Below are 26,503 nucleotides of genomic sequence, written 5' to 3' on the forward strand. Positions count from 1 at the left end.
TCTCATTGGAAAAACTGTATGAGCAAAACTGCTGACGTGTAGAAGCCCCAGAGCAGCCTTCCTCAGGGTTCTCTGAGCTGTTCTTGGCCACCAGAAGCAGGCCTCTCCTGGCCTCCATAGAGGTCTTGAGGGGAGTCACAGCCCATCCAGCGAACTGCAGAAGATGTTCAGACCACAGTGTTCAAATATGGCAGTCACCGACCAAGGGGTGGAGCCCTGCCGCAGTTGGTTTAGTACTTGGCCAGTGCAGACCATAAGCTGTCTGTAGGGAGACTGATGTTACCAAGAGATCAAGAGGAGCAGGCAGAGCTGAGCACGTTCACTTCCTTTTCCCAAGTGCGCTTTCTACAGTGAGGAGGACGAGGCGATGAGGGACTGTACAGGACTGTTACACTGGGAAAGTTCCCTTGATGTGGAAACACCAAGAGTTGAGTAATAAGAGCTGCCCTGAATGGTCCTCTGAAGGTACAGCCCACGTTCGCAAAAGTCCCCTGGTTGTTCTGAAAGCTGAACAGATAGCAGCCCCAGGCAGTCCATGGGGAGGGTATTTCTAGAATTAGCTTCACGTAGGACATTCCTATGTCTTTAATTGTTTCTATAAACTGGCTTGTGAGGAATCCAAGAGTATTGCTTGTTTCTTCCCAGAACAGGACACAGGCTTTTCTTAGTTGGCCTCCATAGCCATAGAGGGGACCTGAAATGAAATGCAAATGTGCACACATCTTCACCAGACACATGAGGACTGTTTAGGAAAATATTGACTCCATGGCTCCTGGGAAAGTGAGGGCAGGACATAATATGAACTAGAAAAAAGGGGTACCCAAGGCCACACACTCAGTGACAGCTGTGTTGGCCCACAAGTACCTCAGGGTAGGAGGTCAGAGCAGTTGTTGGTGCGCTGGAGCCCTGCCTCAGCATCTCCTGGGTCCCCACCCAATCTATTTACACTCTGGAGCAAACTTTCAGAAACTTCAGAAACTCTTCATCCCCATCCCTGGGGAGTTCAGTCAAGACAACAGAGCTAGCCAAGATCAGCCACCCCCCTTTACCTACTATATCCAGTCTTTGGACTGTTTGGGAGATGGGAACAGATAGACTATCTCCTGAATTCTAACAAAGGTAATAAAAGTTTGGAAGAAAAGCAGACCAATTTAAAGGAAACCTCAGTTCTAGAATAATTAATAGAAAAGTAGGAATTTTTTGTTTTTAAATTTATATTCAAGGTATAGTTCTAACCAAGTCACCCCACCACAGGCTGGTCCTGGCTTGCCTTAGTAACTTGATTGGCCTGAGATATACTGAACAGCATCATTTGCATATGAGCTATGCTTTCACTGAAATATTTATAGCTTGTTTTCTTAAGTAATGTCGGTGTATACGCTCTACCCTATAAATCCTTTTATATGAAAACTGTTTTGTTAGTGAAAATGTCCCTGAAGCCCAGCTCAAAGGATCACAAATCCTAAATTTGTAAAGATTAAATTAATGCAGTGATACAGTGTGGATATTTACTTTTTATTTATTTCCATTTTAAATTTGTTTGTACGTATGTAGACGTGCACATATGTATATGGGTGCTTGTGCACATTTGCGGGCTAGAGGAAAACCTGAGGTTCTTGTTCCTCAGGCACCATCTATTTGTTTCTCACTGGCCTGGAACCCACCAAGTAGGCTTGACTGACCCGCCAGGGAGCCCCAGGGAACCCAGCTGTATCCACTTCCTCAGGAGTGTGGATATTTATCGCTATGTTGGAGTAGCTACATTTTACTCCAGCAGGTCAAGCAGAGCTTCTCCAGCTTCAGTGTACAAGAGGATTTCCCAGAGGAGGCACCTTGCTAAAACTCAGATTTCTGATCCCTACTAGAGAGAGTCTGGTTCAGTGGGGATGGAGTGAGAATTCACATTTCGGCAAGCTTCAGGATGATGTCAATGCTGGTGGTTCATGGACCTAATCTTGACCAAGACCATCCTTTGCCTAATGCCTGGATGCATGTTAGCTGTTGACATGAGGTGTTGACAAAATTTGTCCACCTTCAAGGGCAGGAACCTTAGCCTCTTACTAGACAACCTTCTCTAATGACAGCACTTTGTCACCTGGAAGCTCTTCCTTTTCTGAGACAAAATCTTTCTCAATTTGTTGTTCAGCCATGGCTTTGAATTTGGTACTGTGGAACTACAGAAATTATCCATAGACACACAAAAAGGGTAAGAATTTGAGTTTAAGGTGACTGAAAAATGTTCCCTCCCTGGAGACTGAGGGCACTTGCCAAGACCCATGGGATACTCATTTCAGTCTTTATCTCACACTTAAAGTAGATACACCTGACTTCTTGTGGTCAGAGACGAAGTTCAAATTGAAATTCTGGACTCTGAGGGGTCTGGGATAGAGATGACAGAGCTCAGGCATCCCTTCCTTTCTCCATGTGCAGGATTCAAGAGACTTTGTTTCGACAAAAGATCTTAGGCAGCTGAACTCACAAGTGCCATCACTTCTAAGAACAAGACTCAGATGCTGTAGTGTTGAACATAGGGGCATAGGAAAAATAAGCTGTCCCTTCTTGATGCTTGATTGCACTTAGCTCGGTCATAACTGATGTGTTTCTTGGGGAAACTGAATCCATGTTGGAGCCTCACACATGGCCACCTCCAGGACCCTGTAAAAGATCCCTGGAGTCAGAACACAGGGTACTGTTTCCATGGGAGGGGTGTGTTAACACTCAGCCTGCTGGGCAACACAGCTGGACTGCAGCTGTTGACGTGAGTTGTAGGAGACTGTAACAGTTAGGACAAGGATGTGTAATGACTCTTCTTTATGCCTATTGCCAAGAACTGAGATCCCTGTGTCCCAGTTTGGGAGACTGAATCATCCAAGACAAATGTCAGGCCACCCAGATGTAGCAGCTTTGTGTTCAAGAGCATCTTTCTCTCCTCATTAGCTATGGAGAGTTTGTTTTCCTTCTTTCTCCCCTCTGAAAGAACACAGAACCTAAAGCCCACATCTTCAGACACATTCATAGAACCAGAGAGTGATCAATGATGTGAAACAGGGGATCCCTCTCTGGTTCTCTCAGAACCCAGATGTGCCCAGATGGGTCTGCTGACCGTGTAGACTCATTTTCTCAATCATTCACTTGCTCATACCTGCATTCATTCTTTGACCAGCTCAGTCATCTACTAATTCTCTGATTCATCACTTACCTGCTCTAGTGTCCGTCCCTCCATTCACCCATCTGCCCACTTAACTACCCATCCATTTATTTAACCATCCACTCAGTTATGCATCCAAATATCCAACCATTCATTCCATTTATCTAATAACCCAACTCTTCATCTACATGACTGTCTAATCACTTATCTATTAAACATTTTTAGGGACCCACATTTCCTAGGACTAAGGAAGCAAGGAGAATAAGTTCATCTTTAAACCTAAGTATGGACAATATCTAACTTCCTTATCCTCAGTCACGTTTCAAGGTTTTGGTTTCTCTCTGTGGATGTGATTTATTGTGGATAAAGAAAGAGAGACAAGCTGAGTATCGTGCACACATCTGTAATCTCAGCACTTGAGAGACTGAGGCAGAATGATCATGAGTGTGAGGTTAGCTTGGGCTACAAGCGGGACCTCATTTCATAAAATTAAAAGACTGTAGCTCAGTGGTAGAATGCTTGCCTAGCATGTATAAGGCCTTGAGCTCTATCCTCAATACTGCAAGAAATTGAAGCACAAAGAGGTAAAGTAAAGGAGAGGAAGGGGAGGTGACAGAGAGAAGGAATCTGGAAAGAGGAAAATGGGAGAGAGACTGAAAAATGTAAATGCCCTGCCTAGAAGTTGGTTATAAAAACCAATACTTGTGTATGGTGGAAGCAGGACTAGCAGGAAGAGGAAGGAGCAAAAGGTGGGTGAGCTCAGTTCAACCTGAAATAACTTGAGGGGTCAGGAAAGGCAGCTTCACCGAGAAGGCATTGGGGCCTGTGAGACCCTGGTCTTTGCTCCCGGTGACCATAGCTTCTGCCTTAGCCTTATTCTCCAAGAGACTGACTCATTCAGTTCTGAGTTTCTTCAGGGAGCCCTGCATCTACTCACTGTTCTGTCCCTGGGGCCCACCTCAGAGCCTGCCCTAGAGGTAGAGATCATAGCTCAAGCACTGGGAGAAAGAAGCTGGGGAGGCATGAGTGGCTCTCTAGGAAAGGACCCCGGTCCCTGCCCTAGCACTTCCCCAGGTCATAAGCAGAGCAAGACTCTCACAGTCAGCTTGTCTATTACCCAGGTTGTGTGGATCACGGCCACGCTGCCTTATCTTGTGCTGTTTGTGCTCCTGGTCCATGGTGTCATGCTGCCTGGTGCTTCCAATGGCATCAATGCCTACCTGCACATTGACTTCTACCGCCTCAAAGAGGCCACGGTGAGTGCCCAGTGTCCACCCAGGCTTTGACTGGTAAGAGGGGTCTCAGGGGCATATGGTGATAAAGAAATTTAGTTTCTGCTGTGCTGCAAACTTGCAGTGTAGCCTTGGATAGTGTAACTTCTGCCATAAACTTACAGTGGCAGCGTCTCCTTTAAGTAAAGTAAGATTTTATCATGTCTATCTTTGTGAGACCATGAGCTTTGATGGTCTTGGTGTCTGGAGATCCATTAGCGTTTTTCCTTAGACTATTGTTTGCAAGGAAAGCAATACCCTGGGAAAGGGACGCAATGTCCTCAGTGTTTACTTATGTCCTGTGTTCCCATTCCCCTGGCCCACAGCAGCTGGGCTATTTCTCCAGTCTCCACACTGGTCTTTGTCACTAGACTGTGATGTCACCATAAGAAACAGTCTCTGCTACCAGGGAGACCTGGACCTGCCACCTCTTTTCCCAAACGGCATCCTCTGGGTCCTTATCCCACTCAGCAGCCCATGTAAGGAAGAGTGGTTTGGTAGCAGGGTTTAGAGAATAGGGATTAGCATTGGTTAAGAGCCTGTGTTGGAAGAACCCAATTCCTTAGGCATCTTCAAATAATACCTGAGATTACTTCCATCCTCCTCCAACAGTGGGTGAGAAAAGTCAACATTTTGTTTTCACAGTCTCAAGGTTCTCTTCACATTTTATTGAAACCCACAATATTCCTTCAGATGAAGCAACATAGGATTAGCAGGGGTGCTTCCCAAGGTCCAGCGTCCCAGAATACCATTCTGGCTGCAGAGCAATGGCCAAGAGACAACCTGTTTCCTTGGCAACTGTCGGGAAGATTACAGACCATAAGACATGGGTCGCGTTGAACCTCACAATGCGTGATAGGCTTCCATTTGTTCTGCAACTGTTCAGCCACACTCATTCATTCAGAAGTGTAGACACTGGGTCCTTAGCACAGTCTTGACAAGCTGGTCTGTCTTCTTTCACTATATTGCAAGCTTGTAGAAATATGATTAACAGAAGCAGAGAGATGACAGAAATCTTCCAACTCAAATCTGAGCTGTAGCTCTTAATCTAGGTGGACTATAAATAATTATCTCCTTATACAGATGGGCAACCTTAAGTATTGGAGAAGTGAGACTGCCCAGGGTTAACCCCTGAAGCAGAAGTTGGAGAGGGGCTCAAGTATTCGGTTCAACAGCCATGTATTTTTGTCACCCAGAGAATGGAATAAGCAAACTCTATTGCCTCCCAAGACCTGCTTAGTCACCACTGTCTGAAGCTGGTAGAAAAGCCAATAGGAACCCTTAACTTCTGAAGATGCCATTTTCGTAACTTCTTAGATGGCCAGAACTCTTTGTTCTTTTCCTGTCAACATGGCAGTCTAGAACTTTTAGTTTACCAACTGTTTTGAAAGCTGAGACACTAAATGGAACCATTGAGCTCCTCCAGGGTGAAATCACTGTGGTATTCAAGGCTGTGAGGTGCTACGGAGATTCCACCCTGACTATGGAGGAAGCTGGTTGCTGTGACTACCCATGTCTGCTTCAGACCACATTTCCCAATCTGGAGTACCTCAGGCTTCCTAGCCCTCCTCAAGTGGCAATGCTGTCCAATTATGTAGGAAGCAGAGGGTGACAGCCTTTGTCCACTCGTTTCAGGTATGGATTGATGCTGCAACTCAGATATTTTTTTCCTTGGGGGCCGGATTTGGAGTCTTGATTGCATTTGCCAGTTACAACAAATTTGACAACAATTGTTACAGGTAAGTTCCCTCTTAGTGTTCTGAAAGCTTGGATTCGTGTGAGCTGGCTCTTCTGGGAATAGAGAGATTAGCTTTGCCTGGCCTCGAAGCCACTTGTATCTTGTACACCATCCTGGGCATTCTGGGAATTCTGATGTAGCCGATGGGGTCCTGAGGAGCACATTTCACTTGACACCTCTTGGGAAAGTTAAGATCATTAGTTATAGGAGATGGTCACTGGGGCAGAAGAACATGGTATGGTTTCCAGAGCAGATGGAGCTGCCTGACTCTGTTCATCAGATACCCAGGCAGGCAGGGGTGGAGTGAGCAGGCAGCTGAGGCCTGGCTGGCTCAGAAATAAGACTGCAGGGCAGATGGGGAATTGGAAGAGCTTGTCTAGTTTGCATCAGTGAGCTCTTAATGCTACGTTCTTCAGACCCAGTGCTGTATGGATTTCAGAGCTGGGCCAGATTTGGACCCACCTCCAGGAGTCCATTTAAGGCAGAACCACTGTGTCTTTGGTACAAGAAATCGTAGGATGAATGCCTACCATCAAGAGAGATTGCAGAGAAGTAAGAAAATGGGGTGGTCATCTCCTTAATAGACTGCCAATGAAAGCCTGGAAGTGAACTTGAGGCAAACCTGCTAGAATAGTTGGAGTTACGACAGCCTGACTTTGTATAGACGGCAAACAAAGCCAGGGAGGTGGTGTGTCTGTGGACCAGGAAGTTGTCTTGTCAGCTTTCTTCCAAGTGTACAATGGGACTCATGAGAAATAAGCCAAGAAGGAATGGTGGCTCATCTTAGCAAAGCTCTTGAATGTCACTGTGAGTAGCTGGAGACACTGGGAGCCTTGGAAAGTATATTGAAGAAGGGAAATAGGGACTTGATTCTCCAAGATTTATCTTTAGCGTCAGACTCTTCTGTCCATAAGCTGTGTGCCTACTCATTGCACTGGCAGGTACTAGTTCAGTGTTGGTGGTATGCTGGGGTCCATGTGACAACAGAGCAATGGAAGAGGGATGATCTTTGAGGCTGGATCTAGGCTGCAGATTCCACAAAGGCTAGTGGTCCATCTATGGAATGGGGGTGGAGTCAGATGGATTTGGATTATTGATATCAGTATTTTTCTCTGGCAGGGATGCCTTGCTGACCAGCACGATCAATTGTGTCACCAGTTTTGTCTCTGGATTTGCCATCTTCTCCATCCTTGGTTATATGGCCCATGAACACAAGGTCAACATTGAGGATGTTGCCACTGAAGGTACGTGGCCAGACCACTTTGGCTCCAGCTAAAGAAACAGAGCCTGAGCTGGCTGCACAGCTTTTCCATGGCCAGAATTGTGAAGCCTAGCTGTGGAGGTTTCTGAACTACCCACCTGATAGACTTTCCCTTGAGACCATCAGTGAGCATTCCTGGCAACCCCCAGCCCTGGTTGTGTAACCCCCAGTCCTTCAAGTCAGCCTAGGAGGAATAGATTTTGGGGTGCCCATTCTCCACCAGCCCTTGTGCTAACTAAGCACTTGACATATCTTACCCATTTTCCTATTGCCATGGCAAACTTCCTGAGGCTATGTGATTTGTAGTAAGAGGTTTCACTGCTTTATACTTCTGGAGGTGCAGAACACAGAGCTCGGTATCTGCTAGGCCTCTGGTGCAGGCCATGTGCTGCTCATCTTATGACAGAGAAGCAGAAGGGGGCATGGCTTTGTGTCAGGGGAGACAAGCTTGCAGGATAGCCTTGCTTTATAACAACCCACTCTCTGAAAGCTAACTTAAGTCTTAGAGAGTAAGACCTCCCTCCTGCAAGGAAAGTGTTAATACTGCCAACATCTGTAAGGACCTCAAACCTCTCCACATTGCAATACTGGGAACCGAGCCTGATCATGAATTTCAGTGGAGATAAACTATGTTCAAAGCATCGCAACATGCCTCCACTTAGCTCCCATAAAGCTAAAGGTTAATAGATTCACTTTAGAAATGAGAGATTTGAGATTTAAGCTAAGTATGTGGTTGTGAAGCCAGTGAGCTGCAATGCCAGCGTTCGGCCCCAATCAGTCTGACTCTGAAACCTGTGTCCTTTTCTACTGCCTCCTATGTTCTTATGGCTACAAAGAAGCTGGGACCTGGGGAAGGGTATCCTCTAAAAGACTCCAAGTACCAGGAGTTTCTGAAAACCAGAGTAGATCCATCCTGGTATGTCGAAAGTGGGGTTTGCTACATTATAGCTCTCTGGGCAAGGTGCTGTTCACCTGGCTCTTTGTGGTCAATCTGCTTCATATGCAGACTGGGTTCATCAACTTTCTAGTACCGTAATAAAATACAAAAAAACTTGACTTATAAAAAGGACAGGGTTACGTGGCTTACTGCCTTGGAGGTTTTAGCCCCGGAGTAGTTGGTACCCTTGCTTTGGGCCTGTGCCGAGGCAGCACACCACAGTGGGAACATGTGGTAGAGACGCCTGCTCACCTCCCGGCTCAGGGAGAGAGGGGAAAGGGGCTTGGATCTCCACATCTCCTACAAGGGTACGTCTTAATGAACAGAAGACCACACTGGGCCTCTTGCCTCTTAAAGTTCCTAGTACTTTCCAATTGTACCATCTGGGGACTAAGCCTTTGACACAGGGTCTTTTCAGGGACATTAAAGATCTAAGCAGTAGTGCAAGGAAATTGTGGCTCTACCTGTCATGTTCAGATGCTGGGGTCTGTGCTGCTCCACATATGACTAAACATGCATCTGAACCGGAACTCCCTTGCCAGGTATAGCTCTGATCAAGAGTCCCAGTCACTGATCAGGCTCCGATGTCTCTTGTAGGAGCTGGCCTCGTATTCATCCTGTATCCAGAAGCCATTTCCACTCTGTCGGGATCCACATTCTGGGCTGTTGTGTTTTTCATCATGCTCCTGGCTCTGGGCCTAGACAGCTCAGTGAGTGACCCTGTTCAGAGCACCCCTCTCCCTTTCCCCCTCCCCAACACATACCCATACTCAGCCTGAAGCTCCCACCTTTGGGGCATTGATTAGCACTGTTTCCAAAGCCCTTATTTTAATGCAAATAACAAAATGAGTCCTCCCTCAAAATGTGAGGCCTAAGTCAAAGCTAGGAACCCACAGGAACCCCAAATTGTACTGAGCTCCAGATAAGCCAGCCCAACAATCTCCTCTTCCAGAGTACTGTGTTATAAAGGACTCTGAGGATGCTTTCACATCCAGGGAAGAATACTGATGTTAATTCATAATGTCTGCAAAGGGAAAAGGACCAAGGGACTGATTCTTATCCCCGACAACAGTGGCTCATAAGGAGTCCCTGTGCTCATAGCTGTGGGGTGTGAGAACCTTCCAGACTCTGAAAATCTGGGCAGAAACTCAGCAAAGAGTCCTTGTCACAAACTGTTGTATGAAGTTGCCACTGTGTAGAAGTTCATTTATGGCACATGTTTATAGAAAGTTCTATTTACATGCAAACTTGTCACCTAGGTAATATATTTTGCTCCCTTTATTCTCTATTCAGAGGTCAGGGACCTGTTGATGAGGCAGACAGGAGTTAACCCTTCACTCTCCCACCTAGCTTGAGCTTAGTTGATATGGGGGCAGCAAAGGGAAGAGGGGCTTGGAAGGAAGACGGGCCCTGCTTGTCAGTTGTTGGAGAGTCTGAGGTAGCTGGGGCCAACACTGAGCTCTAGGGAACCCCACATTCTTGCTCCCCACCTGCCTGGTTCCCTGCAGATGGGCGGCATGGAGGCCGTCATCACAGGCCTGGCTGACGACTTCCAGATTCTGAAGAGACACCGAAAACTCTTCACGTTTGGTGTCAACATCAGCACCTTCCTTCTGGCGCTGTTTTGCATAACCAAGGTGAGTGGAGGCTAGGCATGGGGTGATCTTGGGCTTTCTAGGGGTTTGTTCCAATGAAGTTAGACACTCTCAGCCTTGGATCTGGGGTGGGCCAAGTGGCACTGAACACTGGGAGAACCCTGGTAGGCACCCCATCATCTTAAGCCCTGTGGTCCAACACTCAGGGTAGACACCTGCTACCTCCTGACACTTCTGGAGTTGACAATTTTCAAGTAATTCTACCACTACTGATTGATTTAGGGGCAGCAGATTCCCTTTGAAACTAATCTCTCTGTTTATTGACCGAAGCACCACTTTTAGAGCTCCAGTGGCTCCTGGAGCCCTTGGTTAGAACACAGATATGAAAAGATGTGCACTTGGCTATACAACTCTGTCATCTGTGTGAAAACAGGGCTCTGAGCAGGTGGGATAGGGGACAGGTAAGATTTGATAGATGCAGTCGGTGGCCAAAGGTGGCCTCATGCCCTTTCTCTGCATGCCCCAGGGTGGAATTTATGTTCTGACTCTGCTGGACACCTTTGCAGCAGGCACGTCCATCCTGTTTGCCGTGCTCATGGAAACCATTGGAGTTTCCTGGTTTTATGGTAAGTGAATGTATTGCAAAGCTGATCCTTAGGGTTTCTGAGGTCCATTTTACCTGGCGAGGGATGAGGACTTTTCATGTTCTGGGCAGTCACCTCGATCTCTTGGGGTGAGCAGCTCAGTGGGAATAAGTGTCCCCAATCCTTAAGTCATCTGTGCTGCAAAGACCCTGAAGACACCCACGTCAGCATCTGAAGCACAACCCATAGGAACTCCAGACTCTCAGCCACAGAACCATCCCAGTAGTTATCAGACTGAACAAACCAAACAGGATGCCCAATGAAACTTTAACTTCAGATGAACAATGAGTGGGTTTTTTTTAGCATCAGCATGACCCAAATGGTGCATGAAACATACTGAATTTTTTCATTATTTATTTGAAATTCAAACTTAAGCAGATATCCTGTATTTTACCTGTTAAACTCATTCTAGGCCTGAAATGAGGGAATATTTTCCAAACTGTCAAATGTGTTGTACGGCTTCATTTCCCCATCTCTTTCTGGAAGAGATTGCAGTGGGCACCTGACCATTTCTATGGGATGGTAGTCAGGAGTGTACACGGCACGCACATACTAGCATTTCATAGAAAGAATAAACAATAGGAAAGAACCAAGTTTGGAGTCAAGGCAGCCCAGCTGTGTAGTCTGGCAGCTTTTCTCTTCTCTGAGTCCTGTGCACAAACTCATAAATGGCACATGAACGGTAACACTGTCCTAGAGTCTGTCCTCTCCCTCCTTTGGCACCACTAATGGGTCCACAGGCCTCCTACATTCCAGGGCGTCAGCATCTTGCCCCCCTGCTCTGCAGCCTTCTGGATCATCATGCAATGACATGGAGGGGGGACTGGAGGGGGTTGCATCTATGGGGTCTCTGTGACAAGCTTGCCCTGTGTGCTCTCAGGTGTGGACAGATTCAGCAACGACATCCAGCAGATGATGGGGTTTAAGCCAGGCCTGTACTGGAGACTGTGCTGGAAGTTCGTCAGCCCTGCCTTCCTCCTGGTGGGTAGGGTGTGGCCTCCCTGTAGCAGTATGGCTGTGTACTTGCTGGGAATGGAGTAGGCATATTTGCCTCCCAGGAGAGGGAGCTGGGATCAAGGAGCCATGGTCATGGAAGTGGGATCCTTGGTAGGGTTGGCGGTAGTCCACCTTAGTGGGTCTCCAGTTGGTAGCAGGTTGCCAGGGTGCTGTTGTGCTCACTCCAAAGTCAACTTGTTCTTTCTTTGTCCCTCCTGGCCCCTGTGGTCCTTGAACCCGTGCTGACCCTTCTTGAATGCCCTCTTCTCTTTCCTTTGATTGTCTCCCTCATTTTTTCTCCCAATAATCATCTCATTCCCCGTTCCTCATTTTGTTTCTACCTTTCCTGACTTCTCTGCCTTTCTCTTCCTTTCCATCTCTCTCTCTCCTTCTCACTTTCTTTCTGTTTCTCTCTCACCCTTCTTCCCCCCTCCATCTGTCCCCCAGTTTGTGGTGGTGGTGAGCATCATCAACTTCAAGCCACTTACCTATGACGACTACGTCTATCCCCCTTGGGCCAACTGGGTCGGGTGGGGCATCGCCCTCTCCTCCATGGTCCTGGTACCTGTCTACGCCATCTACAAGTTCTTCAGCACTCCGGGCTCCCTTTGGGAGGTGAGCTCTGGGCTGACCACTGTGGGATGGTGTGGGAGGTGGCATTCCTACTGTGGTAAGAGAGGTGACTAGGGATCCTAGAGTCAGGTGGACCCACCTCATGGGCCAAGTGATGACCCAGCCTGAGCCTCAGATTCTACATCTTCAACCTGAGGATAATACTGTGTACTTTAACATGGAAAAGCACTTAAGTGCTGAGCACCGTGCCTGGCTCGTGAGAGGTGCTCCCTGGAGGCTACCCGCTGTTCCTGCTGTTGTCACAAGAAGGGCAGCATTCCTGTGTCCTTTTAATGTGTGTCATGTCTCCAAATCTCTCACCTGCCCAGGTCTAAACCCACTCTCATTTTTCCTAACCATAATAATATGACTAGCACAAACCAGAAGTTTTTGAAATGATTTTTTTCTTTTATATGTATGCATTATGCACACACATACACAGATGCATAATGTATTTGGCCAGAGGTGCCCTTTATCCTGAAGTTATCTCATGCCTCTTATTGGGCCGTTAAAATTATTCCCTTTACAAACTAGCGGTGGTAGTTTCTCACTTAGTCCTTTGTAAGGCAGGGATCTCACACCTGGGCTTTGTCCCAGAGTCAAATTGAGGCTCCCTCCCTTCTCCATTCTCACAGAGACTGGCCTATGGCATCACACCAGAGAATGAGCACCACCTGGTGGCCCAGAGAGACGTGAGGCAGTTCCAGGTAGATGTGGCCTGGAGGGTGGGTGGTGTAGGGTGGGGTGCTGTTGGGTGAATTCTGGTTGTTCTCTTTATGTGCCCTGGGAAGGATCACAGTCAGGAAAATCAGAGTGGCAGCCAGCTGCAGTGCGGGGGCTGAGGTGTTCAGACATAGGAGTTTAGGGACAAATAAACCCAAACGGGCATGTGCTCTCCCTCCAAGCAGCCTCCTGCTGCTCCTCTGCTCCTCAATCCTGGGATGCCAAGTGCTGGAATTTTCTTATAATTTCTTCTGCCTTTGAGTTGTCATGTTAGTGTCACCAAACCAGGGTAAGCATTTCATAACTTGAAGAGGTGCAAGTTCATTCGTAACATATCAACATGTCCTTGACCTGAGCTCTTCCCTTTCTCCTAACAAATACTGGGAATGGAGGGTGAGGGCACTGCTGAGCTCCCACCCTTAGGTCTGCTCCTTTGGACTGTCTGGCCTTAGGGTTAAGTAGGGAGCCCAGTTGCCTCTTCCGAGGTTTGTGACGGAAAGTTGTTTGTTGGCCTCCTCTTTACTTCTTGCTGGCCCAACCAGAGGGTCTCTGGACCTCAGAGTCCCCATCGGCTCTGTCCCCTTTATATTGGTCTTACTGTCTCTTTGCAGCTGCGGCACTGGCTGGCTATCTGAACCTGGTCCTGAGGAGGAGGAACCCATGTATCAATGTCCAGGTCAAGGGCATCCACTTTGCACCACACTGGGATTCCTCTTCTGGAAGACACCTTTCCTGCTCCCTTTCTTTCCTGGTTATTAATGATTCCATGACTCTGGTTTTCATTCACCTTCTGTTCATTTGGCCTGGGGACTATGATTGTGGAGGACTGACTGCTGAGCCCTAAGAAAGAAGAGGAAATGGGACATGACTTCTGAAACTTTGGATTGAGGGAAATCTTACTTCGTTGGGAGTACACCTGAGCTGAGGTCCTTGGGCTTGGGCAGAATTCCCTCTGCCCCCCACATTTGTTTGTACTTTGGGTCACAGAAGAAGTCTTCAACTCACTAGAGCTGAGAGAAGGTGGGCTTTTGATCAGGCACCAAGCAACCAACCAAACAAACAAAAATAACAAACACCAAAGCCCAATTGAGTGTGGTATTGGTGTGTGTGTGTGTGTGTGTGTGTGTGTGTGTGTGTGTGTGTAGATGTGTGTGTGTGTGTGTGTGTGTGTGTGTGTGTGTGTGTGTGTGTGTAGGCTGCCTCTCTCTTACATACCCCGGTATATCTGGTATCTGAGCCTCTGTTTGGGAGTTTGGGTTTATTTGCCCCTGAAATGTGGCATTTAGATGCTTTGGGGGATTTTGAACAGAAACTTTCCTGCGTAGTTTTCTCGTTACTCTGTTTGGTTTGGGTGTGTTCTGGTGTTAGGGGAAGGAATAAGGGAGCCCCAGTGAGGATGGTCCACAAAGTCAGATACTCCAGAAAGCTGCTAGGCAAACCATGTCTGCTGAGGCCACATGCCGGTCTTGTTCCATCAGGCACATGGGTAGTTCCTGAGACCTTCCTGGGGATTGAGGCAGGGTCCCTGTGAAGCCATGGGTGTGGCCACCATAGGGATCTCTGTCCTCATGGGGCCAGGTGGATGTCCAAGGGTAACGTGATAGGCTTTCATGGTTCTTTATGGTCCACAGATACTTCCCAAGGTTTCCCCTGGGAACTCAGCAGACACTCAATGGACTAGACGTGGCTCCTTGGAGGCTCTGTCGGAAACCAAATGTCACAACACAGTCCTTCAAAAGTCTAGGGAGGATATTCCGAGGGGACAGGTTGGCAGGTTCAGGGAATTTCTAGGTTCACTTGTGATACAAACTTGCAAGTGGTGCCCTCTGGTGGTGGTGACGTTTCAGTTCTGTGAGAGAAATGATGGTTTGGCGACTTGGTGGCATCTGCTTGGGATTTCTGTTTATGGTTTGAGCCTCATCTGCCCTCATTTGAAATTAGAACCACGAATTGCCATTGTGAAAGTGGGAGTCCCCGTTGCAGAAGTTTTTAGAGGAAAAGGAAAAAGCAAAGGCTACTGCACTCATTGGAACGGTGTGGGAAGAACGTGGAGAAGCTAGGATGCCTCCATGCCTGCTGGAGACTGTGGGAAGAGGTCAGGTGGGCTCAGCTGGGGGTAGAGAGATTGTTTCTCTCTGAGGACCCCAGGGTTTACCTGCCAAATGAGAAAAGAGGACAAATCCGAAGTCTTTTGCTCCTTCCATGCAAGAAGGCCAGCTCAAGGCATGTGACAGTGGCAAATGGAGCCTTGGAAAAAGGGTCCACTGCAACATAGGTTCAGTCAGGGCCCTCTCAACCACCAACTTTGACCTTTCCTGTGAGTGGGAATTCCTTCCCAGGTGTTATTATTTTTAAAACAAAGAGCTTTCACCCACATTGCTTCCTAGCTACCCCATGAGGACAGGAAGCGGTTCCTATCTACCCATTTCCCTAGTGAGAAGACTTATTTAGTGCCTCTTGCTCAAGGTCTCAGCTTCTAAGGGATTGAGGTGGATCCCCCATCCCCATCCCATGCCCTTGTCCCAGAGCAGTAGAAACTCTCTGCCCTGGGCTGTCACCAGACACAAAACACACGAAGTTCCATTGAAGGGGAAGGAGTGTTTCTTAGCAGAACAGTGTGTTGGGAGAATGGAGGGGAAGAATGTCACTCATCTCACTACACTGCTATCTAAGAAGAAGCTGTTGAACACCTGTCCTCTCTTTTGATGACAATCATCACTGTTTGAACCGGGGGATCGGAGAAGCTGAGTCTAACTGTCCAACTTGAAAACACATACTCAGAAAGCTCGGGTGCCTTAGATCAGAGAGACCCTGCCATTTTCTCTTTTCCATCTGTATGATCCCTCTGTCTGCAGACATTGTCCCAGGGATGAATCAGAGATGTGGTGCTAGCTGAGTGAACCCCAAACCAGTGCAATGGTGCTGCCTCATGGCAAAGTTGGCTCCTGAGACTGGGTCAAGGGGTTCCTGGCTCCAAGTGCAGGTGCTCTGGGGGGGCACCCGAAAGCTTTTGGAGGATCTCATGGAGGTGCTAGGAGACAACCTGCATTCACCATTCCAGCCACACTTAATGGGGAGATTATATGGTTTACCATAAGTAATGCTTGACTTCTTTCTGTGACTGTTTTTTAATAGTGAAGGTTACCCTCCTGTGTACTGTATATGACACTTGACACTTTTGATATTTTATCATATTTTTAAAGAATTATTATTTTCCATGAAATGTAAGATCCGTTTAAGACCAAAGGTGTCTAGTTATTTAGCCTCTAGATGTTAATCTTCATTATGGATACAAGTGAGGCAAAGGAGATGGAGGAGGGCGCCGAGTCACCCCAGATACCCTACTGAATATCAGTTCCCTAAACTGCCTTAATTCTTAGAGGGAGTTCCTGCCCAAGTGGGAGCCAGACCCCTGTCTATAATCTTCAGTCTGGATTTTCCAGGTTTGGTAATGGAAGACTGAAGTTTTCTTCCAAAGAAGTGATTTCTTAGTAAAGAATTCCACCCCACTGAACTCATTTCATATGTTAATTTTTTGTTAAAAACTACAGGATGGAAAAGAACAGAGTGGGTGTTTGGTGTGGTGGAATAACACAGCATTTAGAGTTGCATTAGGCCTGGGTCTGCAGCTGATTAGCTGTCTGGCCTGGGAGCTTTATGTCTTTGGGTTTCAGGGTTCTTTGACTACAAAATCAGGTATTTGATTAGATAATCAAAGGTCTCATCCAGTTGAAAACACAAACAAAAACAAAACATGACAACATTCTTGGGCTAAATGTACAATGAAGAAAACAAATCACAGTGGAAGTTTCAAAAAATGACCCCCTAAGCAATCATCTATTGAACTGAGAAATATCAGATTTCTGGCATAAAGAATTTTAATATTTCTTGATATTCAATAGTCCTATTCCTCAGATGATTTTTTTTTCAATGGATGCCAGAAAGACTTAGTATTCGAGAAGAAGCCAAGTTCTACCCTCTTGATTTGAGGCTTGTGGTTTTGAGCAGGTAGAGAGTGCCCTGCCCAGTGTTTGCAAGTTCTAGGATGCACAGTTCTGCCTGCAGGCAGCGTGGCAGGCCCTGGGTGGTGAATGTGAAGTCATTGTGGGGTACCTGCCTTCTTCCCCCGTCTACTTCTATGTAAAGATAGTTTCTATCATATCTCCTCTATATCATGGACTGTTCTAGTATCATGCAAATCCCCATTGTTTGCTTTGAATATATTTTAAAAGTCGTTCTCTTCATGGAAAAAATAACTGTACAGTATAATAAAGGATATTTCCTGTGCCATAGATCTATAGTGTTTGCTTATTTTAAAAGTTGGTCTCTTCATGGAAAAAAATAACTGTACAGTATAATAAAGGATATTTCCTGTGCCATAGATCTGGGTGTGCAGTTCTGAGTGCTTTGTTCTGTGAATAGAAAAGGCAAATGCATTTGTCTTTGATTAGCCACCAGCTAGTAAAGAAGAGATTTTTGGCCATAGTGGCCCTTCTTTCACCCAAATGGTTGTTTTTAGAAACTGCAGAGGAGACAGGAGACTGTGAGGGGTTGAATCTATAATTTTCATAGTGAAGATTAACATACACCCCTCCCTCTCCCGTCCCTTTCCCTCCCCTCCCCTGTTCCTCCTTGGCCCCTCCCCTCCCCTCTCCTGTCCCCTCCCCTCTCCTCCCTTCCTCTCTGTTTTGATCCTTACCTTTTGTTTTGCATTCTGAGTTTTTGTTCTTCAGTTCTGAGGAAAAATCAAATCCAGGACCCAGTGCATGCTGAACACATTACCCCACTGAGCTATATCCCCAGTCCAACACATATTTTTACTTAAATGCAAGGTGGCTACCATGAGACAGCAGGTCTAGCCGTCTAATTGTGTTGTGCTTTTTATTTCCAGGCCTGGGTTTCAAGGGAATCAGACCCTCCATCTGATTGAACTCGATATACAATTCAGTGCTCTGTGAATGATTTTGGGGCAGAAGGAGGCTATTCACACTCAGGCCCTTGGTGTCGAACTTGTTTAGGGAAGTTGTGAGCTCACATATGTTTGGTCTTAATGCAAGCCAGCCAGTAGGGGAGGACACTGAGCTAGAAGATTTGTTGTCAAATGACAATTCAGTGTGTGGGAATGACATAAATGGACATAATCTGGCCTAATGACTTTTGATGAACCCTATCAAAACCATGTGCTCTTGTGTCTTCTGACCTGGGCCCCTGATCTTGTTTCCTTGGCAACCTCAATTTTCTACTCCACCCAAAAAGGTAATGAACGAATGAGTGAATGTGGGAAAGGCACCACACCCATTCCCATTGTACACAGTGGCGAGTGGGAAGGATGTGAAGGAGATATTTTAGAACTAAGGATGAAAAGGCTGGATGGTCTGTTGAGATTAGGGTGGTGCCAAGCTTCCAGAGACAGAGTTCCAGCAAACATTTCCATCAGCACACTTCCAGGAGACAGTCAGCTCTGAGAGTCATATGGGGGAATGAGTGTCCTCTGAGTTTGGGCCCATTCTTAAAAACTAAATTTGAAAGGTAGGCTACTTGTTCCGGTGATCGTAGTTTCATCATGGTAACACTGGAGGCGCGTGTCTCGTGATCCCTGAAGGCTGTCAGGGAGTAGGTGCTGGGCCTGGGACTGGGTTAAGGCTAATGGTAGAAAGACTAAGAAGACAGTACGCAAGGGCAGTGCCTTGATAATTCAGTCACTTCTCAATAGCACCACTGCCAGAGACCAAGCCTTCAATGAGCCTTTTTGGGGGAACGCTTCATACCCAAGCCATAACATTTTGTCTCTGGCCTCAAAGGCTCATGCCCATCTCATAACTGTCCCAAGTGTTCCTATGGTCTCAATAGTTTCAACGTTGTTCAAAAGTTCAAGCCCTAGCCAGTGAAATGGCCCAGTATGTAAGGGCACTTGCTGCCAAGTCTGGTGACCTGAGTTCAGTCCCTGGGACCTACATGGTAAAAAGAGAGAACTGACTCCCAGAAGTTATTCTCTAACCTCCACATGTACTGTGGCACATGAGTGTGTATGCCCACACACGTATACACTAAACAAATAAATAATAAATAAACACAAAAAAGTTCAAATCCAAAATCTCCTGAGACTCAAAGCAACATTTAGCTGAAAATTAAAACAGAAAGTTACATAGTTCCAACATAAAATGGTCAGACAAGCACAAATCAAACATTTACATTCTAAAAGGGACGACTGGGTTATCCAAAGCGAGAATGGGACCAAAGCAAGGCCAAAACCCAGCAGGGCATGCATTAAATCCTATAGTGCCATGTCCAGTGGCACATGGTGGTGGGATGTGAGTTCCAGGGACCCTGGGCATCCCCACCCCTATGACTTCACCAGTTGGAGCTCACACGGCCTCCCAAGTGTTGGAATTTCGGTTGTGGACTACCACAACCAGCTTTTGCTTCTCGTTGATGACACCAACCTCTTCAGGAATCACACATTTCTTGGCCTCAAATTTAAACATGCTCTTCTACTGTCCAAACTGAGAGTTTTTCAAATCCTTCTACCCCACTTTTTGCTCCATATTCTCACCACAAATCTGGTTAAAAGCATCCGCTAATGCACACACAAGCTGTGCTGCTGAAAATTTCTCTCACTAGATTAGATTGTCACCTTTAACGTCAGCTGTCCATAAACTCTCAGGACATGAACAAGTTCTTTGTCAGGATGTGACATGAATGGATTCCTGTTCATTTCCCAATAGAGTCCTCAGATCCATCGGAAACCCCATGAGCAGTGTTCGCTGTCTGCTTTCCTGGTCCATCAGAATCACCCATGTGGCTCAGCTTATAGCACTCTAAACTGCCTAGCCAACTTATCTGCACTTCAAATTCATCCCTCAAACCAGCTCTGAAGACATCTGAACCCATGGTCAGTTATAGTCATGGCAAAGACCCTGTTTCTGATATCAGTTCTCTGTGTTAGTCAGCTTTCCATCACTGTTATGAAAACTGTTATGAAAAACCACTCAAAGGATGTTTGTTTAGCCTGGTAGTTTCAGTCCATGGTCTGCTGGCTCCACTGTTTTTAGGCCCGTGGAAAGGCTGAATCTTCACTGTAGTGAGAGACCTGATGGAGGGGTGGTAAGGAGGTGAGGATACTTTCTGAAGGCATGCCTCCAGGGACTCACTTCTTTCAACTGGACCCCAACTCATAGCCCATTCAGACAGGAACTTATCAATGGATTATTTCATCGATGAGGTTAGCCCCATTGTGTTTCAATCACCCTTCAATAGGTCCATTGTCTGGGGGACAAACCTCCAACATTTGGGCCTTTTCAGGGTACACTTCATAGCCAATGTGAGAAATTCAGTGGGGTCAGGGGAATGACCTTGCTGGGTGCCCACGCCAAATCTATTCCTCTGACCCTTCTGAACTTCACATCTTGTACACAACCTGAGTCCCTTTAGAGTTGCCATTAAACTTAGCCCACCTCTCCAACCACCTGCTAGTACAAAGTTCTGTCACCATGGAGGATACTTCAGGCATGCCCACTTAGAGACTGTAGCTCTGGCATGTCAGAGGAGTTGTGGAATCAGAGCAGAAAGTGTCAGAGACAAGATGAGCGACCCACAGATCCACACTTACATTTATGAAGCCCTGCTCCTTACGTATTGGAACTGGAAGGAAAGCGTGGCCCAAGGACCTGGCTTCATAAAAAACTTCAGTTAAGAGAGAAGGGCCGTGTCCTGGCCACACAAACCAGAGTCCCAGGAGGAGAGGCAGGTTAGGAGTATCATCAGCACCTGGGGCAAGGTCAGCAGACAGGGATGACATTAGTTAGCAAACAGGTGGTTTGCTTGTGCTAGTTATTGTTCTTGCTTTACAAATATCAACTTACTGAATCCTAAGAATCCCAGGCCATGGGAGAGAGAGGGAGCCGGAGTGGTCAGCTTTACTCTCCCCAGTTGCGATGGGGAAACGACTCACAAGTTGTTGGAACTGGGGTTTGAACCCAGGAAGCATGGTACCATTCTGTTGCTTTAAGGTTTTCTGATGTGCCATGTTCCCTGGCACCAGCCATAGGTCCAGCTGGCATGAGCATGGGTTTTCATCTATTTCCAATGGTGTCTTCAATTACAAACACACAATGCAAACATATGTAAATATGGTTAGTTATTTGCATAAATATATGCAAGTATTAAAAACATATCATAAATATAAGCTTAATTATGTGTATATGGGTTTGCATATATATTTTTTAAAAACATGTAAATATATATTTTAAGTGTCTACAATGTGCTGGAAAGCAAATAATTTATGCCATGTCACATAGTAAGCAGCCTCAGCTTAGCCCAAAATCTCTAGCTTCCCAGGGAAAATAAATATACTGGCTTTCTCCAAGTGTGCATAATACTATGCTCATGGTTCTTTATCTAGATGCAGGTTCTGTTTGCCAAAAATTATATATATATATATATATATTCACATATACAAATGCATGTGCATATATATTAGGATAGCAAGTAATTAGATGTACTAGGTAGCTATAATTTCTTAATAAATGGAATTAATTTTCTTACTCTCATGTAACACACGGGTAATGGATCAGTGTGTGGTTAGTATACACGTGACAGGATCTGGAATAACCTAGGAGATAAATCAGTTGGCACACTCATGAGGGACTATTTAACTTCTAGGCATGCCTGTGAAAGATTATCTGGATTAGGTTGGTAGATATAGGAAGACTCATTTTGTTTTTATAGATCAGGTTTTTAAAGCATTTTAGACAGTTTCTTACTTGTACACAGTACACTGTGATCACACGCCCCTCCCTATTCCTTTTCTTATCCCCCCAACACTTGTCGACCCCCTTCTTCTTCTTCCACTCCCTTCTCTCATCTTTTGTGTGTCACTCTCCTGCATGTGGGCACAGCTGCCAGAGTGGCAACAAACATGTCATATTTGCCGCGTTACCATGCCACATTATAGTTATGCCTGACTCTTTATTTAAAAAAAAATATTTTATTATTTTTATTTTTTGTATAGGAGTGTATTGCCTGCATGTATGTGAGTACACCTGTGTCATACAGTGCCCACAGAAGTCAGAAGAGGGCATCGGATCCCTTGGACCTGGATGTCATGTGAGTGCTGGAAACCAAATCTGGGTGCTCTGCAAGAACAGCTGGTGCTCTTAACTCCTAGTCACCTCTCCAATCCCTTTTAACTTTATTTTTAGAAGTGGGCCTGAACTTGGAAGGCAATGTTCCCCCAGATGCCTCCTGGAACTTGCTGATAAGTCAAACCTCACCCATAATTTTTACTCAAAAATGTTTCTCCAGCTTCAATTGGTAGCTATAAGCTTAGATGCTCCTTTATTTTATCAGACAATTTGCCCTTTCATCCCTAGGTCTCAAACATCTCATACACAGAAGATCAATCATTCTTTTCAGCCTTCATTGTTTTTAGTGAAGACATTCTGCTTTTCAGAGTTTTGATTTGTTAATTCTCAAGCATATACATATTCATTCACTATCTTGGGTGGGGTAGCAATTTGAGATTCTGAGGGATCAAGGTCAGGTGCCCAGCTCACAAGAGCATATGATCAGTGAGTTTGTTTGTAGTAGCTTTTTGGTTACAAGATTAATTAAAAAGTCATTAGACTAGATTCTGTCCATTTTGTAAAAGTCATTCTTATAATATTCAACAGACTGCGTTTTAGAGAACCCCTCACCATCCTCCAGCTCTTATAGTCTTTCTGTTCCCTGTTCTGCAATGTTACTGGGCCTCTTGGTAGGGAAAATTGATGTTCCATTTAGGGATGAGCTCTCAGAAGTCCCTTATTCTCAGTCTTTTGATGATGTATACCTGTCTGCTTCGACTGTCACCTGCTGCCAGAAGAGGCTGCTCTAAGGCTGAGAGTTATACTGTCTATGGGTATAAACATTAGTATTTAGGATGCAGTTTGACTACATGTCTTAAATAGAAAACACAGGTAATAAGCTTCACCATAGGGTTATCGGTGGTCAGAGTCTGGACTGGGTATTTCCAGGTTCTTGGCCTCATATTCAAAGGATTGAATGAGGGCTCACACATATTTGCAAAAGTAGGGAGGGAACTTTATTCAAAGCAGCTAGAACAGAGTGACAAGAGGTCACATGAGCAAGGGTACTCAGAGGCCCTGTCATTGTTTAGTGCTTCATTTTACAGAGTTCAAGTGAGGGAGGAGTTTGGTTGCTAGGGTACAGTTTGGGTGGTTCTCTATCTTGCTTAACAGATTGAGTTATAGAATAATCTCTCTACTGTGCATGCCCCTTCCCATAATGCTACTAATTTTAAACATAGCTTACCCAATTATGAAAAGGCATCATGTGGTAAATAGGGAATTCTCTCTAAAATTTCACTTGGGGACACAGTTTTGCCTTATTGTATATGCACCCCAAACCAGTTCATGCTGGTTTAGCCTCCTGCCTTCCTTATCTGGAGTTATTGGGACTAAGTTTAAATAGAAGCCATCTGAGTTAGATGATTATTAAGAGAAAAAGAAACTTATCCCTTTGTTCGGAGAGGTGTGTATGCAGCTTGATGTAGGTGGGCTGCTAATAGGTTGCTAGGTTTACTGTCTGAAGAGGGGTGTTATACAGCACATGCTAGAGAAAGTCCTAGGCTGACAAATGAATTATTAGAAAAGGAATGTCCCAAGTTGCTAAACTATTCTTTATGCTCTCCTGCCTGTATAGGGCCAGCTCCAGCCTCTAGCTAAGGCTTTTGAACAGGTATACAACACCATGCATATATCCCCTCCTGTGGAGTGGGCCTCAGAGTCAATCAGAAAGTGGTTTGTTGTCCCCCAAACGGTAATACCACGATTGCACCTGTATCTTGGCTAGCAGGTAGGTATTGTCACACTCAGGGTTCAAAGCTGGGTTAGATCATTAATAACTTTTGCCCCCAACAGTTTGCATAGCACTGCCTGGCAATCTGAATGCTAGTGAACAGGGACAGAATTTTCAGCTGAGTTTCAGCCTGGTTTCTCTATGTCCTCCGTCTTAACTGTGGGTGGGACCATTCTCTGGATGGAGATCCTGGACTGCACACAATGAAGAAAGTAGCTGAGGACCAGCACTCACCACTCTCCGTTCCTGGTTGTACATGTAATGTGACCAGCTGCTTCAAGCTGCTTCCCTGACTTCCCCACCATGATGGACTGCACCCTTAAACTATGAGCCAAGATAAGCCCTTTGTCTCTTAAGGTGATTTTGTCAGGGTATTTCCTCACAGGAACAGAAAAGAAGCTAAGACAGTCAAGGAGACCAACATTCAGCAAGAAGAAGAGGAAGACTGTGCTTGGTCTCAGAGAAGGACTTTAGCAAGGCCTCTGCCTGGGTGTGTCCTGAAGCTTAAGATGGCTCTGTGGCTGCTTGGAAATGCCATCCAAGATATGTGGACTTCTATTTTCTTATGCCACAATCTATGTAGCATGTGGTTTTCATCCTCACGGGGAAAGTTGACTTGTCCCCCTGCAGATGTTTGGCCCATATTTTAGGCAGGAAAACTGCAATAGAGAGAACGAGCAAAAGACAGAGGTTAGCTGCACCTGCCTTTTCATAGCCTGGAGAATAACGATTCTCCTAGAACTTTACCGGATATCTGCCTACATTCCATTGGTCATATCTAGGCAATGTGGCAACTCTTAACTATAAGAGAGGGAAGAATTCTGAATGGGACATATTTCCACCTGGCACAGAATCAGGGTTCTCCTAGGAAGAGAACTGAAAGGATACAGGGAGGACACTGATCCCGGCCTCTCCAACTTCTATCATCTGTAGAGCACCCAGGAATCAGATCTTGCAGGGTGAGGACAGACATATCTTGGGGGGTTGCTTACAGAGACACCTCTTTCTTGGGGTGGATGTGATCAGTAAATGAAGCATTTCTGTCTAGTCCAGCTCCCTCTCTCCTTACCTGGACTGAGAAATCATTTTGGCAAGGAAGAAACCTATTTAAAATATTGTATGGCCACTAGGTGGCACGAACACACACTCCTGAACTAAGCAGAGGCTGAAGAAGTAGAGCAAATTGTTCTCTGGATCCTTCTCAGGGTTTGTTTGAACCCAGAAAAGCAATTAATGTCTTATCTAAACATAAAAGATCACTTGGTTTTCTACTGCTGAATCTTGGGTGGACTCAGTCATTCATTCACTTATTGCAGCGAATTCTCCCAGGAAGGAACTAGTGAATACAAAGGACATGTAAACCTGTCCTTGAAACCCTCTATTGCTCTAAAATGATGGCTCAATTTGTTTTCTCCCCTATCTAGAAGCCTTTGCAAGGGAACTTGCTCTGATTCTAGCCACTCCAACAGTTATCAAAGTGCCTGAAAACAAATCCTGAGTTCACTCTCGAGTCCAGCTTTGGCAGACAGAAGAAAAATGAGGAGGAGCCCAGTAGAGGGATGCTTTTGGAAGCCCTTGTCGAGAAACTCCAATGGACTCTGATATGAGCATTTGAAAATTGCCCTGTCCTGACCTTTTTCTGATTCCCAGGCTGAACTTGCAATGCTAACTACTCTTGCCTTTACTTCTCCTTCACATCTCCTAGGCACCAGTCAAAGACTTTCTTTTCTCCCTACAGTTAAGAGTTATGCAGTTTGTCTTTGGTAGACCCACTGAAGGGGTACTCCAATTGCTTCACCCTGTCTCCCTGTTCAGCATGGAAGAAGCCAGAGCAGTCTGCATCCCAATTTCCCATTGGCAATTTGTGTAACCTCTTCAGATGATGGTGTGATAAGAATAGGAGATAGGAATTGGCTAGGCAGTTAGGGTAAAAAGACCCCAAAGAAAAGTAGCCAGTTTCTTCGCTAAAAGTCAAAATGTCCTTGGGCCTCTTAGCAACATACTTTGTTCCAAAGGCCAAAAATGTTGAAAGTATTTGAGAGTTCTTATCTAATCCTTAAGATTTTAGGGTTACCCCTTCAGATGGGGGAATGTTAGAGTAGCAAAAAGCCCCATAAAAAAAAGAAAGAGGAGCTGGAAAGACGGCTCAGCAGTTAAGAACACTGACTGTTCTTGCAGAAGACCCTGGTTCAAATCTCAGCACCCATATGGCAGCTAACAACTGTTTGTAACTCCAGTTCCAGGGGATCCGGCGCTCTTTTCTGACCTCTGTGGGCATTGCACAACACTGGTGCACTTGCACACATGCAAGAAATACATGCATACACATAAGATAAAAATAAAACCAGGTGTGGTGGTGCAGGCCTTTAATCCCAGCACTTAGGAGGCAGAGGCAGGTGGATCTCTGTGAGTTCAAGGCCAGCCTGGTCTACATAGTGAGTTCCAGGACAACTGGGGCTGCAGGGAGACCCTGTCTCAAAAAGACCAAAAAAAAAAGAAAGAATACACGAAGTTGTCAGGAATAAGTGATGGGGAGATATGGGAGGAGATGAAGGGGAGGGAGTGGGTGTGAATTTGATCCAAACACCTTATATGCATGAATTAAATTCTCAATAAATTTTTTTAAAGTTAAAAAAAATCCCACAGAATAGGCCTTAGAGCTTCCTAATTACTAAACACATGGAAGTGCCTGGAGGGTAGGACTTCGGAGAGGCCATAGCT

General features: G+C 45.7%; 1 protein-coding gene across 1 annotated transcript in view; it reads left to right on the forward strand.

Moving 5' to 3' along the window:
* Positions 1 to 13,648, forward strand: part of Slc6a2 (solute carrier family 6 member 2) — a 41,381-nt gene extending 27,733 nt beyond the window's left edge. The window contains exons 5-14 of the mRNA XM_008830089.2: positions 4,270 to 4,404; positions 6,055 to 6,158; positions 7,277 to 7,401; positions 8,953 to 9,065; positions 9,864 to 9,992; positions 10,477 to 10,576; positions 11,475 to 11,575; positions 12,038 to 12,205; positions 12,838 to 12,909; positions 13,537 to 13,648. Of these exons, the coding sequence (XP_008828311.1) occupies positions 4,270 to 4,404; positions 6,055 to 6,158; positions 7,277 to 7,401; positions 8,953 to 9,065; positions 9,864 to 9,992; positions 10,477 to 10,576; positions 11,475 to 11,575; positions 12,038 to 12,205; positions 12,838 to 12,909; positions 13,537 to 13,560 (1,071 nt within the window). The 3' untranslated portion in view covers positions 13,561 to 13,648. The remainder of the gene's footprint in view (positions 1 to 4,269; positions 4,405 to 6,054; positions 6,159 to 7,276; positions 7,402 to 8,952; positions 9,066 to 9,863; positions 9,993 to 10,476; positions 10,577 to 11,474; positions 11,576 to 12,037; positions 12,206 to 12,837; positions 12,910 to 13,536) is intronic.
* The last annotated feature ends 12,855 nt before the right edge of the window (positions 13,649 to 26,503 follow it).

Source organism: Nannospalax galili, unplaced genomic scaffold, assembly GCF_000622305.1.
Source record: "Nannospalax galili isolate Female #2095 unplaced genomic scaffold, S.galili_v1.0 scaffold274, whole genome shotgun sequence".
NCBI classification, from domain to species: Eukaryota; Metazoa; Chordata; class Mammalia; order Rodentia; family Spalacidae; genus Nannospalax; species Nannospalax galili.